General features: G+C 42.7%; 2 protein-coding genes across 7 annotated transcripts in view; one reads left to right on the forward strand and one right to left on the reverse strand.

The window, feature by feature from the left end:
- Positions 1 to 17,237, reverse strand: part of LOC143293066 (protein CNPPD1-like) — a 43,361-nt gene extending 26,124 nt beyond the window's left edge. The window contains exons 1-9 of one of the 2 annotated variants that reach the window (XR_013056722.1): positions 17,148 to 17,237; positions 16,059 to 16,156; positions 15,470 to 15,551; positions 13,272 to 13,392; positions 12,455 to 12,583; positions 11,496 to 11,557; positions 9,989 to 10,106; positions 6,400 to 7,528; positions 3,888 to 3,957 (exon numbers count right to left, since the gene is read on the reverse strand). Coding sequence is in view for 1 of the 2 variants with exons in the window: in XM_076603948.1 (XP_076460063.1) it covers positions 6,473 to 7,528; positions 9,989 to 10,106; positions 11,496 to 11,557; positions 12,455 to 12,583; positions 13,272 to 13,392; positions 15,470 to 15,551; positions 16,059 to 16,143 (1,653 nt within the window). In the remaining variant the exon portion in view is untranslated. Of the gene's footprint in view, positions 1 to 3,887; positions 3,958 to 4,020; positions 7,529 to 9,988; positions 10,107 to 11,495; positions 11,558 to 12,454; positions 12,584 to 13,271; positions 13,393 to 15,469; positions 15,552 to 16,058; positions 16,157 to 17,147 lie in introns of those variants that run through there. The other variant, XM_076603948.1, reaches the window with a different exon arrangement.
- LOC143293065 (disco-interacting protein 2 homolog C-like) overlaps positions 17,227 to 26,632 on the forward strand; it is an 89,272-nt gene continuing 79,866 nt past the window's right edge. For 3 of the 5 annotated variants that reach the window (XM_076603942.1, XM_076603941.1, XM_076603943.1), the window contains exon 1: positions 22,560 to 23,830. In XM_076603942.1, coding sequence (XP_076460057.1) covers positions 23,698 to 23,830 — 133 coding nt within the window. In that variant the 5' untranslated portion in view covers positions 22,560 to 23,697. Of the gene's footprint in view, positions 17,441 to 22,559; positions 23,831 to 26,632 lie in introns of those variants that run through there. The other 2 variants (XM_076603944.1, XM_076603945.1) reach the window with 1 other exon arrangement.

Here is a 26,632-nt window from a genome sequence, read left to right on the forward strand (position 1 = left end):
CCCCATTGTATTGATGTCTGTGGTCCCTCCCCCATTGTATTATGTCTGTGGTCCCTCCCCCATTGTATTGTACTGATGACTGTGGTCCCTCCCCCATTGTATTGTATTGATGTCTGTGGTCCCTCCCCCATTGTATTGATGTCTGTGGTCCCTCCCCCATTGTATTGATGTCTGTGGTCCCTCCCCCATTGTATTGTCCTGATGTCTGTGGTCCCTCCCCCATTGTATTGATGTCTGTGGTCCCTCCCCCATTGTACTGATGTCTGTGGTCCCTCCCCCATTGTATTGATGTCTGTGGTCCCTCCCCCATTGTATTGTACTGATGTCTGTGGTCCCTCCCCCATTGTATTGTATTGATGTCTGTGGTCCCTCCCCCATTGTATTGATGTCTGTGGTACCTCCCCCATTGTATTGTACTGATGTCTGTGGTCCCTCCCCCATTGTATTGTACTGATGTCTGTGGTCCCTCCCCCATTGTATTGATGTCTGTGGTCCCTCCCCCATTGTATTGATGTCTGTGGTCCCTCCCCCATTGTATTGTACTGATGTCTGTGGTCCCTCCCCCATTGTATTGATGTCTGTGGTCCCTCCCCCATTGTATTGATGTCTGTGGTCCCTCCCCCATTGTATTGTACTGATGTCTGTGGTCCCTCCCCCATTGTATTGATGTCTGTGGTCCCTCCCCCATTGTATTGATGTCTGTGGTCCCTCCCCCATTGTATTGTACTGATGTCTGTGGTCCCTCCCTCATTGTACTGATGACTGTGGTCCCTCCCCCATTGTATTGATGACTGTGGTCCCTCCCCCATTGTATTGATGTCTGTGGTCCCTCCCCCATTGTATTGATGTCTGTGGTCCCTCACCCATTGTATTGATCTGTGGTCCCTCCCCCATTGTATTGTACTGATGTCTGTGGTCCCTCCCCCATTGTATTGATGTCTGTGGTCCCTCCCCCATTGTATTGTACTGATGTCTGTGGTCCCTCCCCCATTGTATTGTACTGATGACTGTGGTCCCTCCCCCATTGTATTGATGACTGTGGTCTCTCCCCAATTGTATTGTATTGATGTCTGTGGTCCCTCCCCCATTGTATTGATGTCTGTGGTCCCTCCCCCATTGTATTGATGACTGTGGTCCCTCCCCCATTGTATTGTATTGATGTCTGTGGTCCCTCCCCCATTGTATTGATGACTGTGGTCCCTCCCCCATTGTACTGATGACTGTGGTCCCTCCCCCATTGTATTGATGTCTGTGGTCTCTCCCCAATTGTATTGTATTGATGTCTGTGGTCCCTCCCCCATTGTATTGATGTCTGTGGTCCCTCCCCCATTGTACTGATGTCTGTGGTCCCTCCCCCATTGTATTGTATTGATGTCTGTGGTCCCTCCCCCATTGTATTGTACTGATGTCTGTGGTCCCTCCCCCATTGTATTGATGTCTGTGGTCACTCCCCCATTGTATTGATGACTGTGGTCCCTCCCCCATTGTATTGTACTGATGACTGTGGTCCCTCCCCCATTGTATTGATGTCTGTGGTCCCTCCCCCATTGTATTGTACTGATGTCTGTGGTCCCTCCCCCATTGTATTGATGTTTGTGGTCACTCCCCCATTGTATTGTACTGATGTCTGTGGTCCCTCCCCGATTGTATTGATGACTGTGGTCCCTCCCCCATTGTATTGATGTCTGTGGTCCCTCCCCCATTGTACTGATGTCTGTGGTCCCTCCCCCATTGTATTGTACTGATGACTGTGGTCCCTCCCCCATTTTATTGTACTGATGTCTGTGGTCCCTCCCCCATTGTATTGATGTCTGTGGTCACTCCCCCATTGTATTGTACTGATGTCTGTGGTCCCTCCCCCATTGTATTGATGACTGTGGTCCCTCCCCCATTGTATTGATGTCTGTGGTCCCTCCCCCATTGTACTGATGTCTGTGGTCCCTCCCCCATTGTATTGATGTCTGTGGTCCCTCCCCCATTGTATTGATGACTGTGGTCCCTCCCCCATTGTATTGATGTCTGTGGTCCCTCCCCCATTGTATTGATGACTGTGGTCCCTCCCCCATTGTATTGATGACTGTGGTCCCTCCCCCATTGTACTGATGTCTGTGGTCCCTCCCCCATTGTATTGATGTCTGTGGTCCCTCCCCCATTGTATTGATGACTGTGGTCCCTCCCCCATTGTACTGATGACTGTGGTCCCTCCCCCATTGTATTGATGTCTGTGGTCTCTCCCCAATTGTATTGTATTGATGTCTGTGGTCCCTCCCCCATTGTATTGATGTCTGTGGTCCCTCCCCCATTGTACTGATGTCTGTGGTCCCTCCCCCATTGTATTGTATTGATGTCTGTGGTCCCTCCCCCATTGTATTGTACTGATGTCTGTGGTCCCTCCCCCATTGTATTGATGACTGTGGTCCCTCCCCCATTGTACTGATGTCTGTGGTCCCTCCCCCATTGTATTGATGTCTGTGGTCCCTCCCCCATTGTATTGATGACTGTGGTCCCTCCCCCATTGTATTGATGTCTGTGGTCCCTCCCCCATTGTATTGATGACTGTGGTCCCTCCCCCATTGTATAGTACTGATGACTGTGGTCCCTCCCCCATTGTATTGATGTCTGTGGTCCCTCCCCCATTGTATTGTACTGATGTCTGTGGTCCCTCCCCCATTGTATTGTACTGATGACTGTGGTCCCTCCCCCATTTTATTGTACTGATGTCTGTGGTCCCTCCCCCATTGTATTGATGTCTGTGGTCACTCCCCCATTGTATTGTACTGATGTCTGTGGTCCCTCCCCCATTGTATTGATGACTGTGGTCCCTCCCCCATTGTACTGATGTCTGTGGTCCCTCCCCCATTGTATTGATGACTGTGGTCCCTCCCCCATTGTATTGATGTCTGTGGTCCCTCCCCCATTGTATTGTACTGATGTGTGTGGTCCCTCCCCCATTGTATTGTACTGATGTCTGTGGTCCCTCCCCCATTGTATTGATGTCTGTGGTCCCTCCCCCATTGTATTGTACTGATGTGTGTGGTCCCTCCCTCATTGTACTGATGACTGTGGTCCCTCCCCAATTGTATTGATGACTGTGGTCCCTCCCCCATTGTATTGATGTCTGTGGTCCCTCCCCCATTGTATTGATGTCTGTGGTCCCTCCCCCATTGTACTGATGACTGTGGTCCCTCCCCCATTGTATTGTATTGATGACTGTGGTCCCTCCCCCATTGTATTGTACTGATGTCTGTGGTCCCTCCCCCATTGTATTGTACTGATGTCTGTGGTCCCTCCCCCATTGTATTGTACTGATGTCTGTGGTCCCTCCCCCATTGTATTGATGTCTGTGGTCCCTCACCCATTGTACTGATGTCTGTGGTCCCTCCCCCATTGTATTGTATTGATGTCTGTGGTCCCTCCCCCATTGTATTGATCTGTGGTCCCTCCCCCATTGTATTGTACTGATGTCTGTGGTCCCTCCCCCATTGTATTGATGTCTGTGGTCCCTCCCCCATTGTACTGATGTCTGTGGTCCCTCCCCCATTGTATTGTATTGATGTCTGTGGTCCCTCCCCCATTGTATTGATCTGTGGTCCCTCCCCCATTGTATTGTACTGATGTCTGTGGTCCCTCCCCCATTGTATTGATGTCTGTGGTCCCTCCCCCATTGTACTGATGTCTGTGGTCCCTCCCCCATTGTATTGTATTGATGTCTGTGGTCCCTCCCCCATTGTATTGTACTGATGTCTGTGGTCCCTCCCCCATTGTATTATGTTTTATTGTATGAATAATGTGTTGATGGACACACTCATGTCTTTTGGATATGATGGCCAATGACATAGAAATGTTGAACACACAGGAACTCATAACACAGAAAACAAGTTACTCACCAGTTAGTTTTCAACATTTCTGGGTTGTCTCCCGATGTCCATTTTCGGTCACCATTGTCATAAAGGAATCCTGCGATGTACTGAACGAATTAGTTTAAAAAACTGGCTTGACAGTTAATGTTGCTGTTGCTGTCATATTACTAGAACTTTTTATTTTGTTATAAACGATTAAAAAAAAAGGAAAACACCCATACACCCACACACACACGTGCGCACACATACACACAGATGCACATAAACACAAATGTCTTGATAACAGTGGCAGGCGAGTGTCTGGCGATAAGAAATCTGCCATGTTGTGAACTAATTCTAACACCACTTTCATAATGCATGCTTCAGTTCCCGAGCTAGCCGTTGGTGTTTTTTTTTTTTATTCTCTTAGAAAATCACCCTTTCTAGCTTTCTGATTGAACCTGCACACCCAGTTCACCTGAAGTGGAATTACTGCAAAGAGCTGGATTTTCTTCAGCTTTTAATCACATATCACTTGCTTAATCAGTGAATAAATAACTTACAATCCTGTTAAAAAAAAAAAAAAATCACGGTGAAAGGTCCCATAGCCATAAACAGCAACCAGGGCAGTGACACCATATCCACTGTGTCCAGGGATGGGCATGGGAAAGCAGTGACATCATATCCACTGTGTCTAGGGCTGGGCATGGGAAAGCAGTGACATCATATCCACTGTGTCTTGGGCTGGGCATGGGAAAGCAGTGACATCATATCCACTGTGTCTAGGGCTGGGCATGGGAAAGCAGTGACATCATATCCACTGTGTCCAGGGCTGGGCATGGGAAAGCAGTGACATCATATCCACTGTGTCTAGGGCTGGGCATGGTAAAGCAGTGACATCATATCCACTGTGTCCAGGGCTGGGCATGGGAAAGCAGCGACATTATATCCACTGTGTCCAGGGCTGGGCATGGGAAAGCAGTGACATCATATCCACTGTGTCCAGGGATGGGCATGGGAAAGCAGTGACATCATATTCACTGTGTCCAGGGCTGGGCATGGGAAAGCAGTGACATCATATCCACTGTGTCCAGGGCTGGGCATGGGAAAGCAGTGACATCATATCCACTGTGTCCAGGGCTGGGCATGGGAAAGCAGTGACATCATATCCTCTGTGTCTAGGGCTGGGCATGGGAAAGCAGTGACATCATACCCACTGTGTCCAGGGCTGGGCATGGGAAAGCAGTGACATCATATCCACTGTGTCCAGGGATGGGCATGGAAAAGCAGTGACATCATATCCACTGTGTCTAGGGCTGGGCATGGGAAAGCAGTGACATCATATCCACTGTGTCCAGGGCTGGGCATGGGAAAGCGGGGCCAAATCCTCTCCTTCTGACACTTTAACCTTCCCCAACCAAACTCAGGTTCCCATTGACACCTGGATGCAGTGAGGACAACGGGAGGAAAGTGCCTTTCCCAAGGACCTAACACCATGCTGAAACAGGGTCACAAACCACGGTTACTGCTGAACACTGGACAAGCCCAATACCTGACTGATTCTGCTGAACTTGTCAATAAATACATCTTTCACCTGTCAATAAATACATCTTTTACCTGTCAATAAATAAGCTCCAACCCTGTTTGACCATTGAATGAATAAGGTACAACCTGCTTAAGCAGGAAATGAAAAGACAGTGGTTCTACACTGGAGCCACAGTGGAGTGTGGCAGAGACCAGGGAAAGCTAAACTGGATCTGGATGATTCAGTCACTGACGCAGTACTGGTTATCACAGCAATCAATAATGACAATGAAAGAAGAAAACAACAGAAAGTGTTTTCTTTTATAATCAAAGTGAAGTATAACAATTATAGATTTGATTGTGATGTATAAATTTTTTTTTTTTAAATCTGACACATCTACATTGATTTTTAACAACATTTCAAGAAAGACAAATGGAAGACAGGTTATACAGATTAGCCAGATCCGATTATCCTTTGTTCCATGCCTGTGCCATAAATTACTTGCATAAAGCATAAGTAGGTCAGGACCAAACCATCCGAGACTCAAACAGTGAAAACTGGTTAATTTTTGAATGTACAAATGTAAGTCAGGACCAGACTTTCATAAATTTAGTCGTGTACACTGGTTACATTGATAATGTACAGCATTCACAAAAAAGTGGAGGACCACTTGAGAACTTGCACAGCTTTCTTCTTGGGGTCGTGGTGAAACGATGCTGATTTTTCGGCAAACAGCAGTTCATGCAGCTAATGTAACGAGTACCATTCATAATGCTATAACCAGAGGTAATTTGCTGCTCGTGTACTTCACTTTTCATGCAATGAAAGTTCACAGCTGTCATTTATAGACTGCTGAATAACTGCATATTTTTGGCAGAAGCAACAATTTTTCAAAAGCAATTTTTTCAGGCCATTCATGGTGTATGTGTGCCTGAAACAGCTGTTACTATATTCACTGAGAGGCCAGTGACAGACCAAACATACCTAGCACAGTTGTTTGTATCATCTCTTTTTTAACATTTTATGAAAACAAACCTGCTTTCGTAACGTGGTCCTTAACTTTTTGTGAACCCTGTATGAACTCCAGTGTGGATCAAACCATCACACGTCAAGCTGTATACATGGAAGCAGGCACGCTGGTGGAAAAGCCAATGACCACATCAGGAAACGAGTGACGCACAGTGCTGGTGACGTCACTCTGTTCACACTGACAACCACCACGTGACTGTACGACACGTGTATGATGGTCAGGACACGATCTTTGACACTGTGTGACACGTCCCCCTCTCTCATCCCGTTCGGCTCCCTTCACCCGTCGCCCAGTTCCCCTCCACCACCAGCTGTTGTGCAGCAACTGGTCGTCCAACAAACTGGCGCCATGCTCGTCTGCTCTCACTTCTCTCCCAGACCACTGTCCCCTGTGGCAGTGAAGACAAGGCCCTGACCCCTCTTCATCTGAACGTGTCCCCTCATCCAACGGAAAGCGATGCAAAGCATCTGTGTTGTCGTCGTTGTCATCTTGTGCCAGACCGATTCTTTCTGTGTTAGTGCCTCCAGCAGAAGACTTGACACATCCATGGACGTTGGCATCCAAAGTTTTGTCTGTGGATAGGTTTCTGCAGGTACCAGCCATGTAGCTGTCGGAAACGGCAAAGACGAACTGGACCACATGGGAACGGAGAGTAAGGACGGCCATTAGCTGTGACAGGATGGCATTCAGAATGGTCTCCCTTCCTGCTGTTGTTTGTGCCCCTTCCTCTCTATCGTCTGACGCCGATTTCACTTCTTCACCCGCTGATCTTTCTTCCAACAGTAAGTCATCGTTGCCTGGTGCTGAAACAATGACTGTGACTTCTGCCATAAACCAGTTCTTCTCTAAGTGTGAGTTGGACACCCCACCTTCTTCCAGTTCATCTCCCATTTCATAATTCTGAAAAGCAGTGCTGGTGAGATCGTGAACATGTTTGGGGAGCTTCAGTGCAGGGATGGAAGGAGGAGGAGGAGGAGGTCCAAATGACAGCTGCTGCATAACTGCCGGAATCGTGGGCGTCTTGGGCGGTGAGGTGGGGGTGAGAGCAGAGGATGTAAGAGCCAGGCCTATGTTGACTGTCAGCGCACAGGACAGCACAGCCATGCAGTACACTGCTGCACCCAGCACCATCACCTGCACACACAGGTCAGGATGCATGTATTTCTTTATCAATGCTGCCTGCACCAACACGGTAAAAAGTGTGGAGTGATGGCCTACAGGTAACGTGTCTGCCTAGGAAGCAAGAGAATCTGAGTGCACTGGTTTGAATCCCAGCACAGGCGCCAGTATTTTCTCCCCCTCCTCTAGACCTTGAGTGGTGGTCTGGACGTTAGTCATACAGAGACGATAAACCAAGGTCCTGTGTGTGACATGCAAATAGTACGTATAAAAGAACCTATGGCAACAAAAGGGTTGTCTCTGGCAAAATTCTGTAGGAAAAATCCACCACAATAGGAAAACAAATAATTTGCAGGCAGGAAAAAAAAAAAAAAAAGGGTGGCGCTCTCAGTGTAGTGCTGTGCTCTCCCTGGGGAGAGCAGCCCGAATTTCACACAAGGAAATCTGTTGTGACAAAAAAAGTAATACAATACAAATAATCATCCCATAGAACCTGATAAAAACAACAACAAAAAACACAGCAGGTAAAGAAAAGCAAGCACAAGCACAGTCCTACCCATGCATTTCAAATCTAACATGTGCCTCTAACACTGAACATTCTGTCAATTGTTTGCCAAAGGATTATAAAAAAAACTTACCTGAACAAAAAACAAGATCATATATATATAAGTCAGCCACGATCACACTGAACAGCAACATTTGAATGCTTCAGTCTTTCCACTGTCCACAAACATGGTTTATATTCACCATCATATAAAAAACAAATCATATATGATACCAAATCTGTGTGAATGTGATTGAAATCCGTCCTTACAGCATGAAGAAAAAGCAATACAGACTCATCTAGGGAGGTGAAAATAGAGATATCAGAAAAGTGAACTGATCATTTTCCAGTCTTAACAAACAAAGCAAAATGGTGGGCAGGACTGAAAACAGGGCTAGTAGACTCTATTCTGACTGAACGAGTTCATAATCTGGGGCTTGACAACAGCGTACAATCTAATGAAGGCTTCAAGACTGTGAAAGGTGTGAGAGAAAAAAAGCAGATAACAGAGCAGACGAATGGAATAACAGAGCTGAGTCAACAAGCAGATGAAAACAAGTTGGATTCCGATATGGTTTCTGAAGATGATGTCTCACTACTCAGACAACAACATCCAGGGTTAGAAGAGCCATTCTGCACCACACAAAATGGAGGACTTTTACCTTTCAGGACTATTGGCAGATGTGGCTTATCGAATGTTCAAAATAACTTTTTTCTTTAAATTCAGGGGGTCTATGCTTTATGTACTGCAGCACCCTGTGGGTTACAAAGTTTGGCAGAGTGTCATTTTTCTACTGCATACAATGTCAGCTGCGTGAAGTGTGTCACATATCAGTGTGTCAGTGTCACCTATCTGTGTGTCCAGTGTCACCTGTCAGTGTCACCTGTCTGTGTGAACAGTGTCACCTATCTGTGTGTCCAGTGTCACCTGTCTGTGTGAACAGTGTCACCCATCTGTGTGTCCAATGTCACCTGTCTGTGTCACCTGTCTGTGTGTACTGTGTCACCTTGACTGTGTCACCTGTCAGTGTGTCCAGTGTCACCTGTGAGTGTCCAGTGTCACCTCTCAGTGTGTCCAGTGTCACCTGTCTGTGTCACCTGTGAGTGTGTCCAATGTCACCTGTCAGAGTGTCCAGTGTCACCTGTTTGTGTCACCTGTGAGTGTGTCCAGTGTCACCTGTCTGTGTCACCTGTCAGTGTGTCCAGTGTCACCTGTCTGTGTCACCTGTCAGTGTGGCCTGTCTGTCCAGTGTCACCTGTCAGTGTGTCCAGTGTCACCTGTCAGTGTGTCCAGTGTCACCTGTCTGTGTCACCTGTCAGTGTGTCCAATGTCACCTGTTTGTGTCACCTGTGAGTGTGTCCAGTGTCACCTGTCAGTGTGTCCAGTGTCACCTGTCTGTGTCACCTGTCAGTGTGTCCAGTGTCACCTGTCAGTGTGTCCAGTGTCACCTGTCTGTGTCACCTGTCAGTGTGTCCAGTGTCACCTGTCTGTGTCACCTGTCAGTGTGTCCAGTGTCACCTGTCAGTGTGTCCAGTGTCACCTGTCTGTGTCACCTGTCAGTGTGTCCAATGTCACCTGTTTGTGTCACCTGTGAGTGTGTCCAGTGTCACCTGAGTGTGTCCCGTGTCACCTGTGAGTGTGTGTCCAGTGTCACCTGTCAGTGTGTCCAGTGTCACCTGTCTGTGTCACCTGTCAGTGTGTCCAGTGTCACCTGTCAGTGTGTCCAGTGTCACCTGCCTGTGTCACCTGTGAGTGTGTCCAGTGTCACCTGTGAGTGTGTCCAGTGTCACCTGTGAGTGTGTCCAGTGTCACCTGTCTGTGTCACCTGTCTGTATGTCCAGTGTCACCTGCCAGTGTGTCCAGTGTCACCTGTCTGTGTCACCTGTCTGTATGTCCAGTGTCACCTGTCAGTGTGTCCAGTGTCACCTACCTTGACCCAGTCCCGCACAGCCCCCGACAGAGACAGGTCACCCCAGGTGTCGTCCAGCAGAAGGCACAGGTCAGTGTAGGAGAACCAGCTCCTCTTCAGGCCTTCTCTCACTGCAATGCTGTATTGGGGTCAGGGGGAGGGGGGGGGGGAGAAAGGTCTTTGATTTACATCCCAGAACAGATCATCACGGTAGATACAAGTAAGATGACTTTGTACAGCATTGTAGATAAGTCAGATGACCTCCCTCTCCCACTGCATTGCTACAGTAGGGTAAGTGGGGGAGAGGAAAAAGGTCTTTATTTATATCCTAGAACAGATCATCACTGTAGATACAAACAAGACGACATTGCGGAGCATTGAAGATAAGTCAGATGACTGCCCTCTCTCACTGCAACGCGAGAGTGGGGTAGCGTACATGTGTGTATACGATTATGTATATGCATGCATGCGTGTGCATCCTGTCAGTGTGCATTTCACTACAGAAATATCATGATAAAACCTCAACATCGTTCACAGTCTGCAGAGGATTAGTAAGCTCCATGGTCTTCTCCTCTAGTCATGATGACTTCATGACATTTGACCATCCGGCCTGTGGAAGGCACAGCGGCAGTAACAAGACACTTCAGCTACATTTCCTCTGCTGCTGATTTAGAAAACCCTAAGTGCTGCTACTCATACGTCTCATTTTACCATCCAGTACAGAACACCAACAAACAAGATGCCCAGATCGTCACTCTGGAACTGCTAAATGGAAAGAGAAATCTCTAGCCTGATGTGCCAGCCTGGAATGAACTTCCTGTCTTTAAGACATTCATTAAATAAATCAATAAAGTTAGGTTAAAGGTTAAAGGTCCCAAAGCTGTTTACAGTCATGGGGGTGGTGAACTGATATCCACAGTGCCAAGGCCTTGGCACAACAAGGCAGGGCCTCTCCTTCCCTCATTGTATGCTTCCCTAACCAAAGTCAGGTTCCTGTTCACACCTGGGTGGAGTGAGGAAAAATTCCATCTGAAGTCCTTCTTCTTCTTCTGCATTCACTCGTATGCACATGAGTGGGCTTTTATGTGTATGACCGTTTTTACCCCACCATGTAGGCAGCCATACTCCGTTTTCGGGGGTGTGCATGCTGGGTATGTTCTTGTTTCCATAACCCACCAAACGCTGACATGGATTACAGGATCTTTAACGTGCGTATTTGATCTTCTGCTTGCATATACACACGAAGGGGGTTCAGGCACTGGCAGGTCTGCACATATGTTGACCTGGGAGATCGTAAAAATCTCCACCCTTTACCCACCAGGCGTCGTCACCGTGATTCAAACCCGGAACCCTCAGATTGACAGTCCAACGTTTAAACTACTCGGCTATTGCGCCCGTCCATCTGAAGTCCAACGCCAAACTGAATCTACCATGGTGCCATTCCTATTCAGTGAATCAGAATGGTTAGGTTTAAACATTACTCTCACAAACCTACTCTATGTCAAATCAATCAAAACGACACTGGTACCTCTTCTCTACAGACAGCATGGCCCGTTCGAAATCCTCCTTCCGAATGAACAACTCCCAATCCTGTAACAAGAATGGTTGATTCCAGCAACAAAGTTCATTTTCTATGTAATGCGGTTTCAGAAACAGATTGAAACCAGTCATATATGAGGCCAGAGTAATCAAGTGTTCAAGGATTAACAAATACAGTAACTTTAATTTCTGAACAAGGGAAGGAGTCTGCACTAGTTGGGTCACGGTTAAGTATGTGTAATTAAACTTTAATTTCTGAACAAGACAAGGCCACACAACTCCATGCAAAGTAGGCTTGGTTTACTTCTGTTCTACTGTGAACTGAAGCTGGTATCCTATGAACATTAAGCAGGATGACATGCCATTGAAACATCGTTTTTTTCTCCAGTGGCATGTGCCTGTATCTCTTGCCACTCAATACATGAAAAATTACATGTCCTATAAAATGTGATCAAAATCTCAAATCAACTGGTCATAACTATTACATTGATGCCAATGAGTTCTTTTGGTGTGTGTGTGTGTGTGTGTGTGTGTGTGTGTGTGTGTGTGTGTGTGTGTGTGTGTGTGTGTGTGTGTGTCTGTGTGTGTGTGTGTGTGTGTGTGTGTGTGTGTGTGTGTGTGTGTGTGTGTGTGTGTGTGTATTTAGTGTTTTCCCTCAAATATGCTTTCAAAATGTCACCATGCAATCTCTCAGGACTATGAAATACAAATTAAACAACAAAGTAAAATTTTTGATTCCTTTTTTTGTTTGTTGGAACAATCATTCTTCCATTTCTATTCCACTTTTCCTAAGCTATTAGTTTGAAGAAAAAAAAAACAATCAGAGAAAAATATACACTGAACCAAGTATTTAAACATCAGAACATCCCCCAAATGAGAATTACACAACTAATTCCAATACCAAGAAAACATATGGTGGAAATAACTGCGACACATCCAAACACTCACCAAGGCATCCAGGAAATCCAGTTCCATGTTGTTCAGCTCTTTCTCGTCCATCCCTGCATTCTCTGCCCATTCGTCATTGAACACCTCTTCATCCACACCCTCGTCATACAGGTATTTGGAAGCCATCATCTGCACACACACACACACACACACACACACACACCCACACACACAATAGTATGAGGAACATTAGCAGCATCATACAAAAACCTTGAACTAAAATGTGCCAGTCTTACACCTCTCCCTGCTTTCTATAATAATAACAATGGTTAAGTATGTGTAATTAAATGTAAATTTACAGTGTTTATCCTGCAGCTCCAAGCACATTTAACAATACATGTGTTATGAACAAGATACAGGAACATAACAAAAATGTAAAGATAGCAAAAATAAATGATTAAAACAATAATAACACTAAAGTTGACAAACAACAAGAACAACAAACTGAAAACGGCTTGGCAGATGCCGTCTTCATAACAAACTATTGTGTTGGTTATGTTATCTACAAGGTCAGGATCTGGATCAGGATCCAATACACTGCAGTGGCCAATACAGGCCATCGTTGGAACAGACTTGTCCTGTTGAATTAATTGTGAGTTCATTGTATTTGTATTGTGGTATTTCCAAACAAAATGCTGTCAAAAACCAGCAAAAAAAAAAAGCCCCCGTGGATAAAAACTGAAGTAACATATAAACCAAGAAGATTTAAAATTACAACACACACACACACACACACACACACACACACACACACACTCCAATGAACAGCATATAATGGACACAGGTCACAGGGTTCACTCACTCCACAATGACATACCATGGAGATCAGGAAGAGGTCAGAGGAGGACAGCTTTCTGGGACGATCAGGCCATTTACGCTTCAGTCGTCTGGCATACATCATGCTCAGCACCATGGACGCTGGGGACACCGTTTCCTGACTGCAATTTAAATGCTCAGAAATATTGACGTTTCATTGTCATATGTGTCTTGATCTCTGAAGGATGTTAACCCCTCATCTACAGAACCATGCTGAATGAAGATCAGTGTCGCAAGAATCTTAAGGGCAATTACTAAGGAGTACTTTCCCTGTACTTTTGAATGAAGTAATTGATATAGCGGGACAAGAGTAATGCAGTCCCAGATGGAGGAAGTTGAAATAATGAATGATAACTGACATTCTGGCCTGTAAAGTCGATTTCATCACAGTGAGATGAGAACCTTCACTGATGTTGTGATCATACTTGTCAGCAATATCATCACAGTGAGATGAGAACTTTCACTGATGTTATCATCATACTTGTCAGCAATTTCATCACAGTGAGATGAGAACCTTCACTGATGTTATATATCATCACAGTGATAGGAGAACTTTCACTGTTGTAATATATCATCACAGTGAGATGAGAACCTTCACTGATGTTATATATCATCACAGTGATAGGAGAACCTTCACATATGTTATATATCATCACAGTGAGATGAGAACCTTGACTGATGTTATATATCATCACAGTGAGATGAGAACCTTCACTGATGTTATATATCATCACAGTGAGATGAGAACCTTCACTGATGTTATATATCATCACAGTGAGAGAAGATCCTTGACTGATGTTATATATCATCACAGTGAGATGAGAACCTTGACTGATGTTATATATCATCACAGTGAGATGAGAACCTCGACTGATGTTATATATCATCACAGTGAGATGAGAACCTCGACTGATGTTATATATCATCACAGTGAGATGAGAACCTTGACTGATGTTATATATCATCACAGTGAGATGAGAACCTTCACTGATGTTATATATCATCACAGTGAGATGAGAACCTTGACTGATGTTATATATCATCACAGTGAGATGAGAACCTTGACTGATGTTATATATCATCACAGTGAGATGAGAACCTTCACTGATGTTATATATCATCACAGTGAGATGAGAACCTTGACTGATGAGAACCTTGACTGATGTTATATATCATCACAGTGAGATAAGAACCTTGACTGATGTTATATATCATCACAGTGAGATGAGAACCTTCACTGATGTTATATATCATCACAGTGAGATGAGAACCTTGACTGATGTTATATATCATCACAGTGAGAGAAGAACCTTCACTGATGTTATATATCATCACAGTAAGATGAGAACCTTCACTGATGTTATATATCATCACATTTAGATGAGAACCTCGACTGATGTTATATATCATCACAGTGAGATGAGAACCTTGACTGATGTTATATATCATCACAGTGAGATGAGAACCTTCACATATGTTATATATCATCACAGTGAGATGAGAACCTTCACTGATGTTATATATCATCACAGTGAGATGAGAACCTTCACTGATGTTATATATCATCACAGTGAGATGAGAACCTTGACTGATGTTATATATCATCACAGTGAGATGAGAACCTTGACTGATGTTATATATCATCACAGTGAGATGAGAACCTTCACTGATGTTATATATCATCACAGTGAGATGAGAACCTTGACTGATGTTATATATCATCACAGTGAGAGAAGAACCTTGACTGATGTTATATATCATCACAGTGAGATGAGAACCTTGACTGATGTTATATATCATCACAGTGAGAGAAGATCCTTGACTGATGTTATATATCATCACAGTGAGATGAGAACCTTGACTGATGTTATATATCATCAGAGTGAGAGAAGAACCTTTACTGATGTTATCATCATACTTGACAGCAGCAGTCAAGGAGTTAAACAAACTCCCTCCCCACCCCCTACCCTACCCCTCAATCAGCCTGCTAAAAAAAAAAAAAAAAGTTTGATGAAACAAAATGACAATTGGAGTTTCCAACGTCTGCCAGTGATAGCCAAGATCTCCTAGTAATTAGTCATATCAAAGTAATTTTGCCTTCAAAGAAAAAAAAAGGAGGAAAAAATTCTACTATTGCCTTTGCACATAAAATACTACAAATACTTATGTAATTACAATGTAGGAGAAGAAAAATGGTACCTAGATATGTTGGAGGCAGTTTCAAGATCTAAATGTTCAGTTTCGCATGGAGTCATTTCCTGATAAAACTCCACTGCCAGTTCTGAAACAAAGAATAAATGCATGTAAGTGGAAAAAACAACACTAACTCCAGTTTTAAGCTGTTGTTTCTCTTGTCTGGTTCAAGAAGACATACAAAAGAATATATATGTATATATTTTCTTTTTTGCTTATTCATATCATAAAAAATATAATATGGGTCTAAACATGTGTAATACCAATAGGATTTCCCCCCCCCCCCCCCCTAAAATTATGTTTAACATACTTAACAATGACCCAGACTCCGCCAGGGGTCAGATTCCTGGCCTGTGTAAAACAGTACCTGCCTGAGCTGAGAAAACAAAAGTAGCTGCAGCTGGAAGCCAGCCTTGTATATTACCTCCCTTACATTTACTCAGCCAAAGGAAAAGTGTGTTTAAAACACGACTCAGTACTGACCTTTGAATTCTCTTTCTTGCCACCACCATGAAAAGAAAAACAAGAAGAAGAAGAAGAACGAACACACAGACTAACATGCGTTGTGTTTTGGCCTTACCAGCTGACAACTGACCTGTGAGAACAAGAGGACTGTGTGCAGATTCCAGTTCGCCCGAGTACATCGTCTTCTGGAGGCGCTTTCGGAAGTTCTGGTCCATGGTGTCTCCTCTTCTGCAACATAATACACACACACACACACACACATTTTTATACATTTTTTTTTTTAATACATATATACATATCTACACATACACATACATACATATACATATATGTATATATAAATATATATATATATATATATATATATATATGTATAATCACACTAATGAGGTTTAATGTGGTTCATTTTCTAGTGGTGAAGGCAGCATATTTTTCTCATCTCCAAACAGTCCAATGTCAGCAAATGTGCTATACTGTAGTGCCTAATCTTCTAGAAGTGTACTCACATTCAGAAGAAGAAAAAAAGTGTGTGTGTGTGTGTGTGTGTGTGTGTGTGTGTGTGTGTCTCAGTCTCTGCCTTACTTTATACTGCATTACATGAGCTGAGTAACATAGTCTGACCTTTACATGTATCGTGAATAAATGCCAGTTTCAGTTTGAGCCAGTTGTTCAAGTTTGCCACTTTGAGCTTGCCAGTAGATACATCAAAGATTTATATCCCCCCCGCCCCCCTCCTTTTAAAAACCAAACAAACTCAAACTGCCTTTGTATGACACTGAATCAAAGTGTACTTTACTCTATAGACACGTTACATTTCAACAATGACCCAAGTTTTTATTTTTATTTTCTCGGATCTGATGCAGTTGTGTAACAGGTTATATAAATTAAATATTAAAACTTATTCGCAATCATGTCTTTATATCAATAGCTGTAAAACTGGCAGCTCGTAATAGATGTACTGCTTCAAGTTAAACGTGCTTTAGAAGAAAAAAAAAAGGATAATGGAAAACAAAACAAGAAAGAAAAAAACCCACCCCGCATCACCATCCCCTCCCCAAAATAAAAAAACCAACAAACTCATGTGCCTATGAGTTAATCTTTTTTTTTTTCCGGTGATTTTCCGGTTATCCACGCCTGGGGCGTGAGGACAGCCAAAGTAACCGTGTATATTACGTCCGCATTACAAAATGGGTAAGAAAACTGGTGAACAGTAACTTACCAAATGACACAACGCACACCTATACAACTGACTGTGCTTTTCTGTGCCTTCTTTCTTGCGTGGCCCCTCCGGCCACTGTTGCAACTTTCCCGGAAGTTCTCGCGAGACTTAGGTGTGGTGGTGCTGTGTAAAATGGCGAATTGGAATCAATGGACTATTAACATGTAATGGTGTGAGCTTCCAATTCTCGTAGTTTTCATTTAAAGCCATGGCTACCGCGGACATTGACGTTGCATCTTTGCCTGAAGATGTCAGAGAAAAGCTCGCCGAGCTCGATCTCGAGCTTTCCGAAGGTAAGCGTTAAAAAATAGGTCTGTTTCCTTGTCATTTTCATATCATTATCTTGTTGATTTGAACTTGATATTGGGGAAGACTGTAATCAGGTATGTTATGAGTGAACAGCGAACTTGATGAGAGTGATTCCTTTGTTTCCTCAAGACTTGTAGAGTGAAGAAAGAGAGAAGTGCGGAGGTGTGGGAGAAAGAGCTCTAGACGCTGTTGTCAGTGACGCACACATGATTCACAATCTCAGGCCAAGAACTGTTATTAATCAAGTACTTTTTGAACCACCAAATCTTATTGCGTGTGGTTGACTAACTGAGCCATAAAAATTTAAATAACAGGGATACATTTACTTTATTTTTGATAGTTTTAGGTCCGTCATTGAACCTCGTTCTCACAGCCGTCAACATGGGCAGGCACACACACACACAACACACACACACACACACAGAGTCTTTTTACACACACACACAGAAAGCCACACACACACACACGTGCACACCCACCCACACAAAGCCAACATGCACACACACACACACACACTCTTTCTCTCTCTCTCAACCACTGCAATACTGATACATAAACTGTACAGTGCAGTGGACATAGTAATACACTCAGTTATATGAGACACCATCTGCTACCTCACTATTTCATTAATTTGAGTTTAGATTCATAAATCAGTGCTGTCAACTGATTTTACAAATGTGTGTGTATGTGAGTGTGTGTATATATATATATATATATATATATATATATATTTTTTTTACATGATTGTATGTGCGCACGTTCATGTATATATTGCACTCATATGTCATTTATAATGCATATATATATATGTGTGCAATCACTTTTATACATTGACACACGTGCATGATTTTTTATTCTTTTTTCTTTAGTTTATTTATTAATAGTTGATAATAACAGCTGCTGACAAGCAAGCATGTCACTGAAGGGCTGTTACTTCATTATGTTTGAACACTGGTGAGATTGGCATGGGGCATGCAGATCAGATTACCTAACACTTAGAACACCATTCTTTGTTATGTCTTTAACTTGGAATGGGACCACTGAGCTTATTTTACATCATGATCAGTTACAGTATACAGGCCTTCACGGTTGTCTTTATCTTCTCCCTCAACTCTGTCATGAGTCCTTGGGGTGCCACACAGAACTGTTCACCAATGACTCATTTCAGAAATGATCATCAGTCATTCCCATCACCTTCATCGTCGTCACTGTCATGAAGGCATCGTGTAAAGTTACTTTAGGTAGTGCTCAGTCTAATTCAGGAATTTATAATGCATTTCAGCCAGTGACAGTAAAAAGTTTCAGTGTCTGTACCAGACATTTCAAATTCCCCAGTGCCTGTGTTACTTTGTGAAAAAAAAAAAGAAAAAAAAGAATACAAGTTTATCAATCCAAATCGGTAGACTTCTCACTCACTGATTCAGTCATACTGTGTAGTAATGGAGATTTCACAGAATAAAAATGATTAAGTTTTTGAAAACTATTTTGAACTACATGTTAGAGAGATTTTGTCTGTCTTTGATTGCTAGATATTTGCTGTAACTTATAAGTCATGCTATCATCATAATTATGACTGTAATGAATTTAATTATTTTCAGTCCTTTCTTGATTTTTGTTGTTGTTTTTCTATAAAAAGAAAGAAAATGAAACAACAGTGGATCAGTCACTGACACAATTCTTGAGGGAAAATCCCACACTTATCAGGGAAATGAAAACTGAACACTCACAGGGAAACAAAAGAATGAACAGAGAATAATGACTAATATGCAGTAAATATATTTTCATTATGTTGGTGTGTAGAACTTCTAGACAGTTGTACTTGTAGAGAGGTCATCATGTTAGTTTAGGGTCTTTTGATGCCAGTGCCAAGCATAATTAACAAATTCTCTCTCTCTCTCTCTCTCTCTCTCTCTCTCTCTCTCTCTTTTTCTCTCTCTCTCTCTCTCTCTCTCACACACACACACACAGAATTCGCATGACTTAACTGACACAGTAGCAGTTTGAGAAACTATTTCTGGGGTGGAAATTGATTTGTAAAAAGATGCATTTGCAACTTTAACCCAATGATTTTAGACTAAAGGAGATAGTGACCATGTCATGTTAGCGTTGAAACAAGTGTCCATACTGAACTGTTAAGCAATGCAATGGAATGTACCAATGTGGGCATTGTTTTCAGCCAGGCTAAGCTCACAGCATAATAACACTACAGTCATCCTTCCCAAAAGGATAACATTCTCCGCAGATGTAGTGTGGCTTCCTGGGCTCCTGTTTGGTCAGGTGCTCAGAAAATGGACAAACGTGTATGCAGTCTTATCCTAGAGAGAAGTGCACGTACTTTACTCAATGTTTGCTTGGGAGGGTGCCCCGCACTGAGTAATTCCCTGACTGGGGAGTCATACGATTATAATGTTGTTTGTCTTGGTTGTTTTTGTTTGTTGTTGTTGTTGCTTTTTTCACAACATCTACTACAGAGGCAGTGGCTTAGAGGACAGAGTGCTCAGCTAGAAAGCAGAGTCTGGGGTTTGAATCCTGTATCCATGGACCAGGACTTCAAGTTCAACCCACCCCATCACAAGGAGTGGTGGTTTCTCTCTCTTGGATTTAGGAGACAATAAACAGTGCATGGAATTTGTCCCTGGCAAAAGTTCATGAAAATGGAAGGTCAAGGAAGGATACTGATGACTCCTCAACAGTTTGAATGGATTTTGGAAATAATATATATATATATATATATATATATATATATAGTTATAACTTATACATATATATATATTATTTGCTTTTCAGAGCCTCATGGTCATCATTAGAATCCCAACTGTTATCAGTAAACTTAAATTAAGACTAGAAGGGTTGGGTGTCATTGTTTTTTGTTTTTGTTTTTTAACAACAAAAACCAAATTACACTAACATAACTTAGAGACATGTTTGATATGAACTGACAAGTGACATGCTAGACTATCATGTTTCAGTTGGTTTGCACAGATATTTCATCAGACATGAACTTGGCTGACAGCTAATATATAATGCCTGTTCATCAAAATCTGGAGGGATGCTAAATATATTGCTGACAAGCTACTTTCAGGACATAAGGATAAAACGAAATGGAAATGTGTTTGATTGATTGATTGATTGATGCGGATACTTATATAGTGCCTATCCTCGGTCGGAGACCAAGCTCTAAGCGCTTTACAAACACGGGGACATTTGCACCACAGGCTGCCTACCTGGGTAGAGCCGACTGACGGCTGCCACTGGGCGCTCATCATTCGTTTCCGTTGAGTAGTTAGGAAGGGCCACTTGGCCAGTTGGAAGATGAGAGAGACCACAGTATTTACTGGTTAAGCAGATAAGATGACTGTGAGGAGACAGACTCGAGAGCGTTAGGCAGATGAAACAGACAGCGATGGGAGAGATGAGAGCAGTAGGGCAACTCAGAAAGATAAAGATTACTACTGGCAGGATACCTTTTCAGAAATATTACGACCACATAGTAGCTGTGCTAACATTTAACATTATCACCTCATTAGTGTTGGAACAGGACAGATGGCAGAACAGCATTTTTTTGTACCTGTATTGATGTTAAATTATGATGAGGATTAGGATACTGCCGCTATGGAGACCTGTACATATAGCTTGGGGACTTGGTGACAAGGCTGTACTCTAAGCTTCCTTTCATCCAGGCCTGAGAGATGCAGACACCAGCAGTGTTAGTCAGAGAGAGGTCTGAGAGTGAGAGTGCTGACTGATTAAGAATATTCTTTATTTGTTTTTACCTTTCACGGCTTTTGTTGGTTTGGCACTTTTTGTGCATTAAAAAAAAAATCTGTGAATTCACTGGTCAAAAATGTACCAATGTTCAAACCTTTATTGCAGTTGTTTTGTATATGGATATATATTATATCAGTATCTATGTGATATTTGGTTTGTATTTGCGCTTTTCTGCACATTTCTATTTTCATTTGTTTGTAATGCTTAGTCATAAAGTGTCTTTACAAAAGAAAAGTTGCGCAGTCTCTTCGGTGGAAGCTCAGTGTTAGACGATGACAAACACACAGACATGCAGCACTTACTGCACTCATGTATGTATACACACACTCACTTGTGATTTTAGCATACAACTGCTTTCTCTGTCCCTCTAGCACACACACACACATGTATGCACACACAGAGACTGACAGTTTCCGCCCCTCTCTCTCTCTCTCAAACGCACACACACACTCAAACACACACACACACACACACACACACACACACACACACACACACACATACACACACACATGATATAACATGCTTTAGCATTATTGTTAAATCATAGGGTCAGATCTTGAACGAGAGTGAAAACAGAAGTAAAACACCAATGTCCACACTTGGACACAGACACATGCAATATGATACAAAAACAATGCAGTTTTATATATATCTATCAGGATATGTTTTTTTATGATTTAAATAACTATGTACAATTAATGCAAATCATTGATTATTTCCATTACTGCTGATGATGTTGACTCTGGTTTTAAATTGAATCAGTTGTGATAACTTCATCGTAATGCCCATGTTGGCTGTTACAGTAAGATATTTTTTATACTTTATAAACTATTTTCTCCTTTTGTTAAAAATTGAAATAATCTTGAATTTGGAATGAAGTATGTTTGACACAAGAAAAAACACAAACAAACTGCATCATAACAGTTTCAATATTTTTTGTACACTATTTTCCCCTTTTGTTAAAAGTTTAAAATAATCTTGGATTTGCAATGAAGCATGTTGGACACAAGGAAGAAACAAAACAATCTGTATGATAACAGTTTCAGCTTGAAGGAGGCATCAAAGCATGTGGACTGGTCCATGAATACACAGAGACAGCAAGGTCTAATTTGGTGATTGCCTCACTGCCACGTTTTGCAATTATAAACACACATCTGAGTCCTAAGGACAGGAAACAGTGTGGAGAACGCAGCACACTTCACCGGAATTGTGTGGCGGATTGGAGCTGTGCGGGGCTTGGCCGGCAGTCTGTCAGGATACAGCAGATGGCGTGGTCTGATGCAGATAAGTTTGCCCAGTCATGTCAAGGGACTGAGCACTGCCAGTAGTACTTCTGTTGGTACAACTGTTGTGTGAAGGTGTCCATGTGTAGGGAGTGAGCTGTTTGTTCTATGCGTGGAGTTATGGTGTCCATACGATTGCCGTATATTTTTGGTGTTCCGTTTTTAAGTTGACAATATGAGTCAACAATGATTAAGAGAGATTGTGAAATATTTCTGTGATTGGTTTATGTGGTATTGGGGTAACAGTTGCTTGGAAGTGCTCCGTGTCTATGTGCAATGGATACATGCTAATTTTGCCTTTGCCATTGGATCCAAGGATGTTGTTTGAGTTTTCACTGATCAAATATGGGGAATAATTTATTGTTCTTGTTGTAACTTTTCCTGTAAATTCTAATCCATTGAAAGTTATTGTGCAGCATCAGTTTTGAGGAAATCTGAAACACTGCTGAATAAAATTGGAAGTATGATTTGAGTACAGATCAGAAAAGCTTCAGACTGTGCATTAAGTAAGGGTTTCCTGCTTCTCCTTTTTGCCCCAAAATGGATGTTGTATCGTGGATTTCAAAGCAGTTATGTTACCATCAGTGTATCTGCAAGCAGTGGAAGGGCTGGAGAGTGTGATAGTGTTCATTCCAGTCACATTTCTACTAAAACTTGGGATTTCCCTTGGTGACAACAGACCACTTTATTTAGTCTGTGGTGATGTGAGTGGCAATTGGCTCAGTCAGTCAGTGTAGTCAGAGTTCATAAAGGACTGTTTTGAGTTTGCAAAAAAGAATATTGGTGTTACGGACAGAGTTAAGTGTAGTTTTTACACATACAGTATCTGTTGGAAGCAAGGGAAAAAACTAACAAAAAACAGTGGGCTTTGTAGTGTGTAGTAACAGATTGTCTGCTGTTATCAAGGAAGAAAAAAACCCTGTCAACTTGATAGTGTGTACTGTATCAACACGAAAAATCTGCCGATATCAAGAAAAAGTAACAACAGTGGATATAGCTGTGCGTGCTTCATGTGATATCTGCCATCAAAGAAGTGCACTTCATGTGATATAACTGCTGTCATCAAGGGGGGTAAATAAACAAAACACACACAAAAAACAACAACCAGACCAAGTGAGCCAAAGAGCAAAGTGAGAGGAGCGGCAAAATTCTGGTATTGCTAAAGACGACAGTGTGGATTGGACGCCATGATTGTGTGGCCAGAAGTGCGGCCGGCAGGCAGTTTCGTGGAGGGGCGGCCCGAGACCCACGGGACAGGTGGCGCCATCATGGGCAGCCTGACCTCCATGACCTCCGTCAACAGTGTGACCCACCACACGGGTAGGACATTACAGGATTCTGGGAGGGGGGTTGGACAGAGTGGCTTCTCACCTCTTGTTCATAGGCTGCAACTCCCATGTTCACTCAATAATAGTACAAGTGGGCTATAACATATAGTACTTTTAGTAGACCTTTTTTTACTTCCATGTACTGATGTAAGAAGGCATCCTCTTTTTCAGGGGTGTAGTGGGCAAGCATGGCACGTTCTTGTTTCCACAGGCATGACCCACCAAACACTTGACATGGATTATGTGATCTTCTGCATGCAAACACTCATGAAGGGGGTTCAGACACTAGCAGGTTTACAGATCTGTCGACCTGGGAGATTGGAAAAATCTGGACTCTTAACACACCATGTCCCATGGACTGAGATTCTAACCCAAGACCCTCAGATTGAAAGTCCAAGCTTTAACCACTCAGCTGTATTCTCTAAGCTTAAAATTAGAGCTGTAGAATTGAGTTTAATGACTTAATGGCTGTAATGTTATTTGAAAAGTATGTCATTGAGTTTTTATGCTCTCTCTCAGTTTGTCTCTTTCTGTGATCTCTGTGTTCCTTGTTTTTGTTTTAAGGGGGTAGGGGGAGTTAATTCTCACGTAACCAGACATGCGCAGATACAGGTTTGAGTCAACCGTGTCCAGATAATAACATTGGTATGTCAGGGGCAATAGTTTTAGAGACCTGTCCACCGCCTTGAGTCGCTGGCCTTCCTGTTGGTGTTCGTGCCACATGCTAATTCCCTGACGGAGGTCTTAAGTGCATGACTCACGGCCACACTGCTTGGCATGGGGGAGCGGCCAGTGTGTGGTGGAGTCCTGTCACCATGATACAGCCTCACAGCTCTGTCACTACAGGGGGCATGTGTACACACACATGCTGTCGGACTCACAAGCAGTGAAGCGTGAACAGCACAGGAAAATAACTATTTGCTCATGAAGAAAAATGCATATATTTTTATGTATATATGTGCAGTTTTTGTAATTGATGTGCACTTGCAGAGAAGTGTATTTATGCACACATGTGCACACACACACACACACACACACACACACACACACACACACACACACACACACACACACAAACAAATAGTGAAACGCACAAGAAGGAAAACATGCACCTATGTTATCGATGTACATGCAAATTCATGCCAGGATGCATGCACACATGCATATATAATAATATGTATATATATGCACATACACATAATTTTGTTTGTTTGTTTGAAGTATAAAGTTTACACAGTGAAACACAGTATTCACGCAAGCTTATGCAGACTTGATGCACTCATGTGCGTGAATCCATGCACTCATTTCACACACACAGTCACTCTCTCTTTCACACACACACACACACACACACACACACACACACACACACACACAATCTCTCTCTCTCTCTCACTCTCTCACAAGAACTCACTGACACACACACTAGCGCTCACTACATTTGAATATATTGATGTAACATACTGCTGTACAAGATGCAGATCACAAATATGCATACACACACACACACTCACACATGTGCACAGACACGCATGCACACACAAATGTGAACACACACAGAACACATATACACAAAACAAACGTGCACAGGCATTTGTTCTTTTGCTTTCAGACAGTGCACACAGACCATGGAAAAGATAAAATCATAACATTATCAACAGAGGATATCGTCACTGTTTTCAATACCAGTGCATCAGGATTCATTAACTGAGTGCTTGCACAGCAGTGCACACAGTATCAATGATTCAGTGCCTGAGACACCTGTTATGATATATATATAGTATACATGTATATTGATTTAAAAAAAAGATGGAGCAATACCAGTTTAGGAATTGAGCAGTGCAAGTAATACTACAGCCCCCATGATCTGACTGAGCTAATTCACCTTAATTGTTGTCACAACATTTTTCTGTGGAGCTATCAGACCTTGTGAGGGGGGACATGGTGAGGACGTGTCAAACCACTATCCCAATGATGGAAAAGTTTTGACTCGAGATTTTACATTTGAAAATTTTAGCCCAGTGGTTTTGAACACAAAAGACCATGCCAGGTTCCCTAAAACTGATAATAATATGAATTAAAAAAAAAAATATATCCATTTGCTTACAAACATTATTGTTCACTTTGATTTGAAAATTAGATGTGGTTATCACACGGAAACAAGTCTGTGCTTGCTTGAGGATTGTGTAACGCGTAGTCCACTTAGCGTCAGATGGGTGAGCTTGCAGAAAGCAAGCCCCAGCTGTAAGTTGTCCATCCAGTTATGTTTGAGAGCCATTCACAGCAAACAGCCCTTAACCCTTTCCCACCCCCTCCTCTCCTCTGCACCCTGCAACCCCTCCCAAACCCCGCTTTCTTTCTTTCTTTTCTTTTCTTTTTTTTTTTTTAACCACCTCGCTTGATTACTGGGAGTGATAAAGTGACAGGAGTGCACAGTCAGCTGTGCAGGATTGGTTCATTGATGCATGAATATGTAATGTGTGCCAGCTGTGTGTGGTTCTGAAAAGTGAGGCAGCATTGAAATCACTCTTTGCTTACACAGCCCAGAGCACATCGGTGTATGAATATGAACTTGTTTGTTCAGCGCCTTTAAACTATATCAAATTTAAACATTTACACACGCATTTCCGTGTGCACACACATATATTATAATCATGCATGGCTAAGTACACACACATGTTAATGGGCACATGCACAAGTGAACACACACACACACACACACACACACACACACGATTTCATCAGGTTGAGAATGGTATGAGGTGTGGGGGGAAACCTGATCCAGACTACCAAG

This window comes from Babylonia areolata, chromosome 18 (assembly GCF_041734735.1).
Source record: "Babylonia areolata isolate BAREFJ2019XMU chromosome 18, ASM4173473v1, whole genome shotgun sequence".
Classification (NCBI taxonomy): domain Eukaryota; kingdom Metazoa; phylum Mollusca; class Gastropoda; order Neogastropoda; family Buccinidae; genus Babylonia; species Babylonia areolata.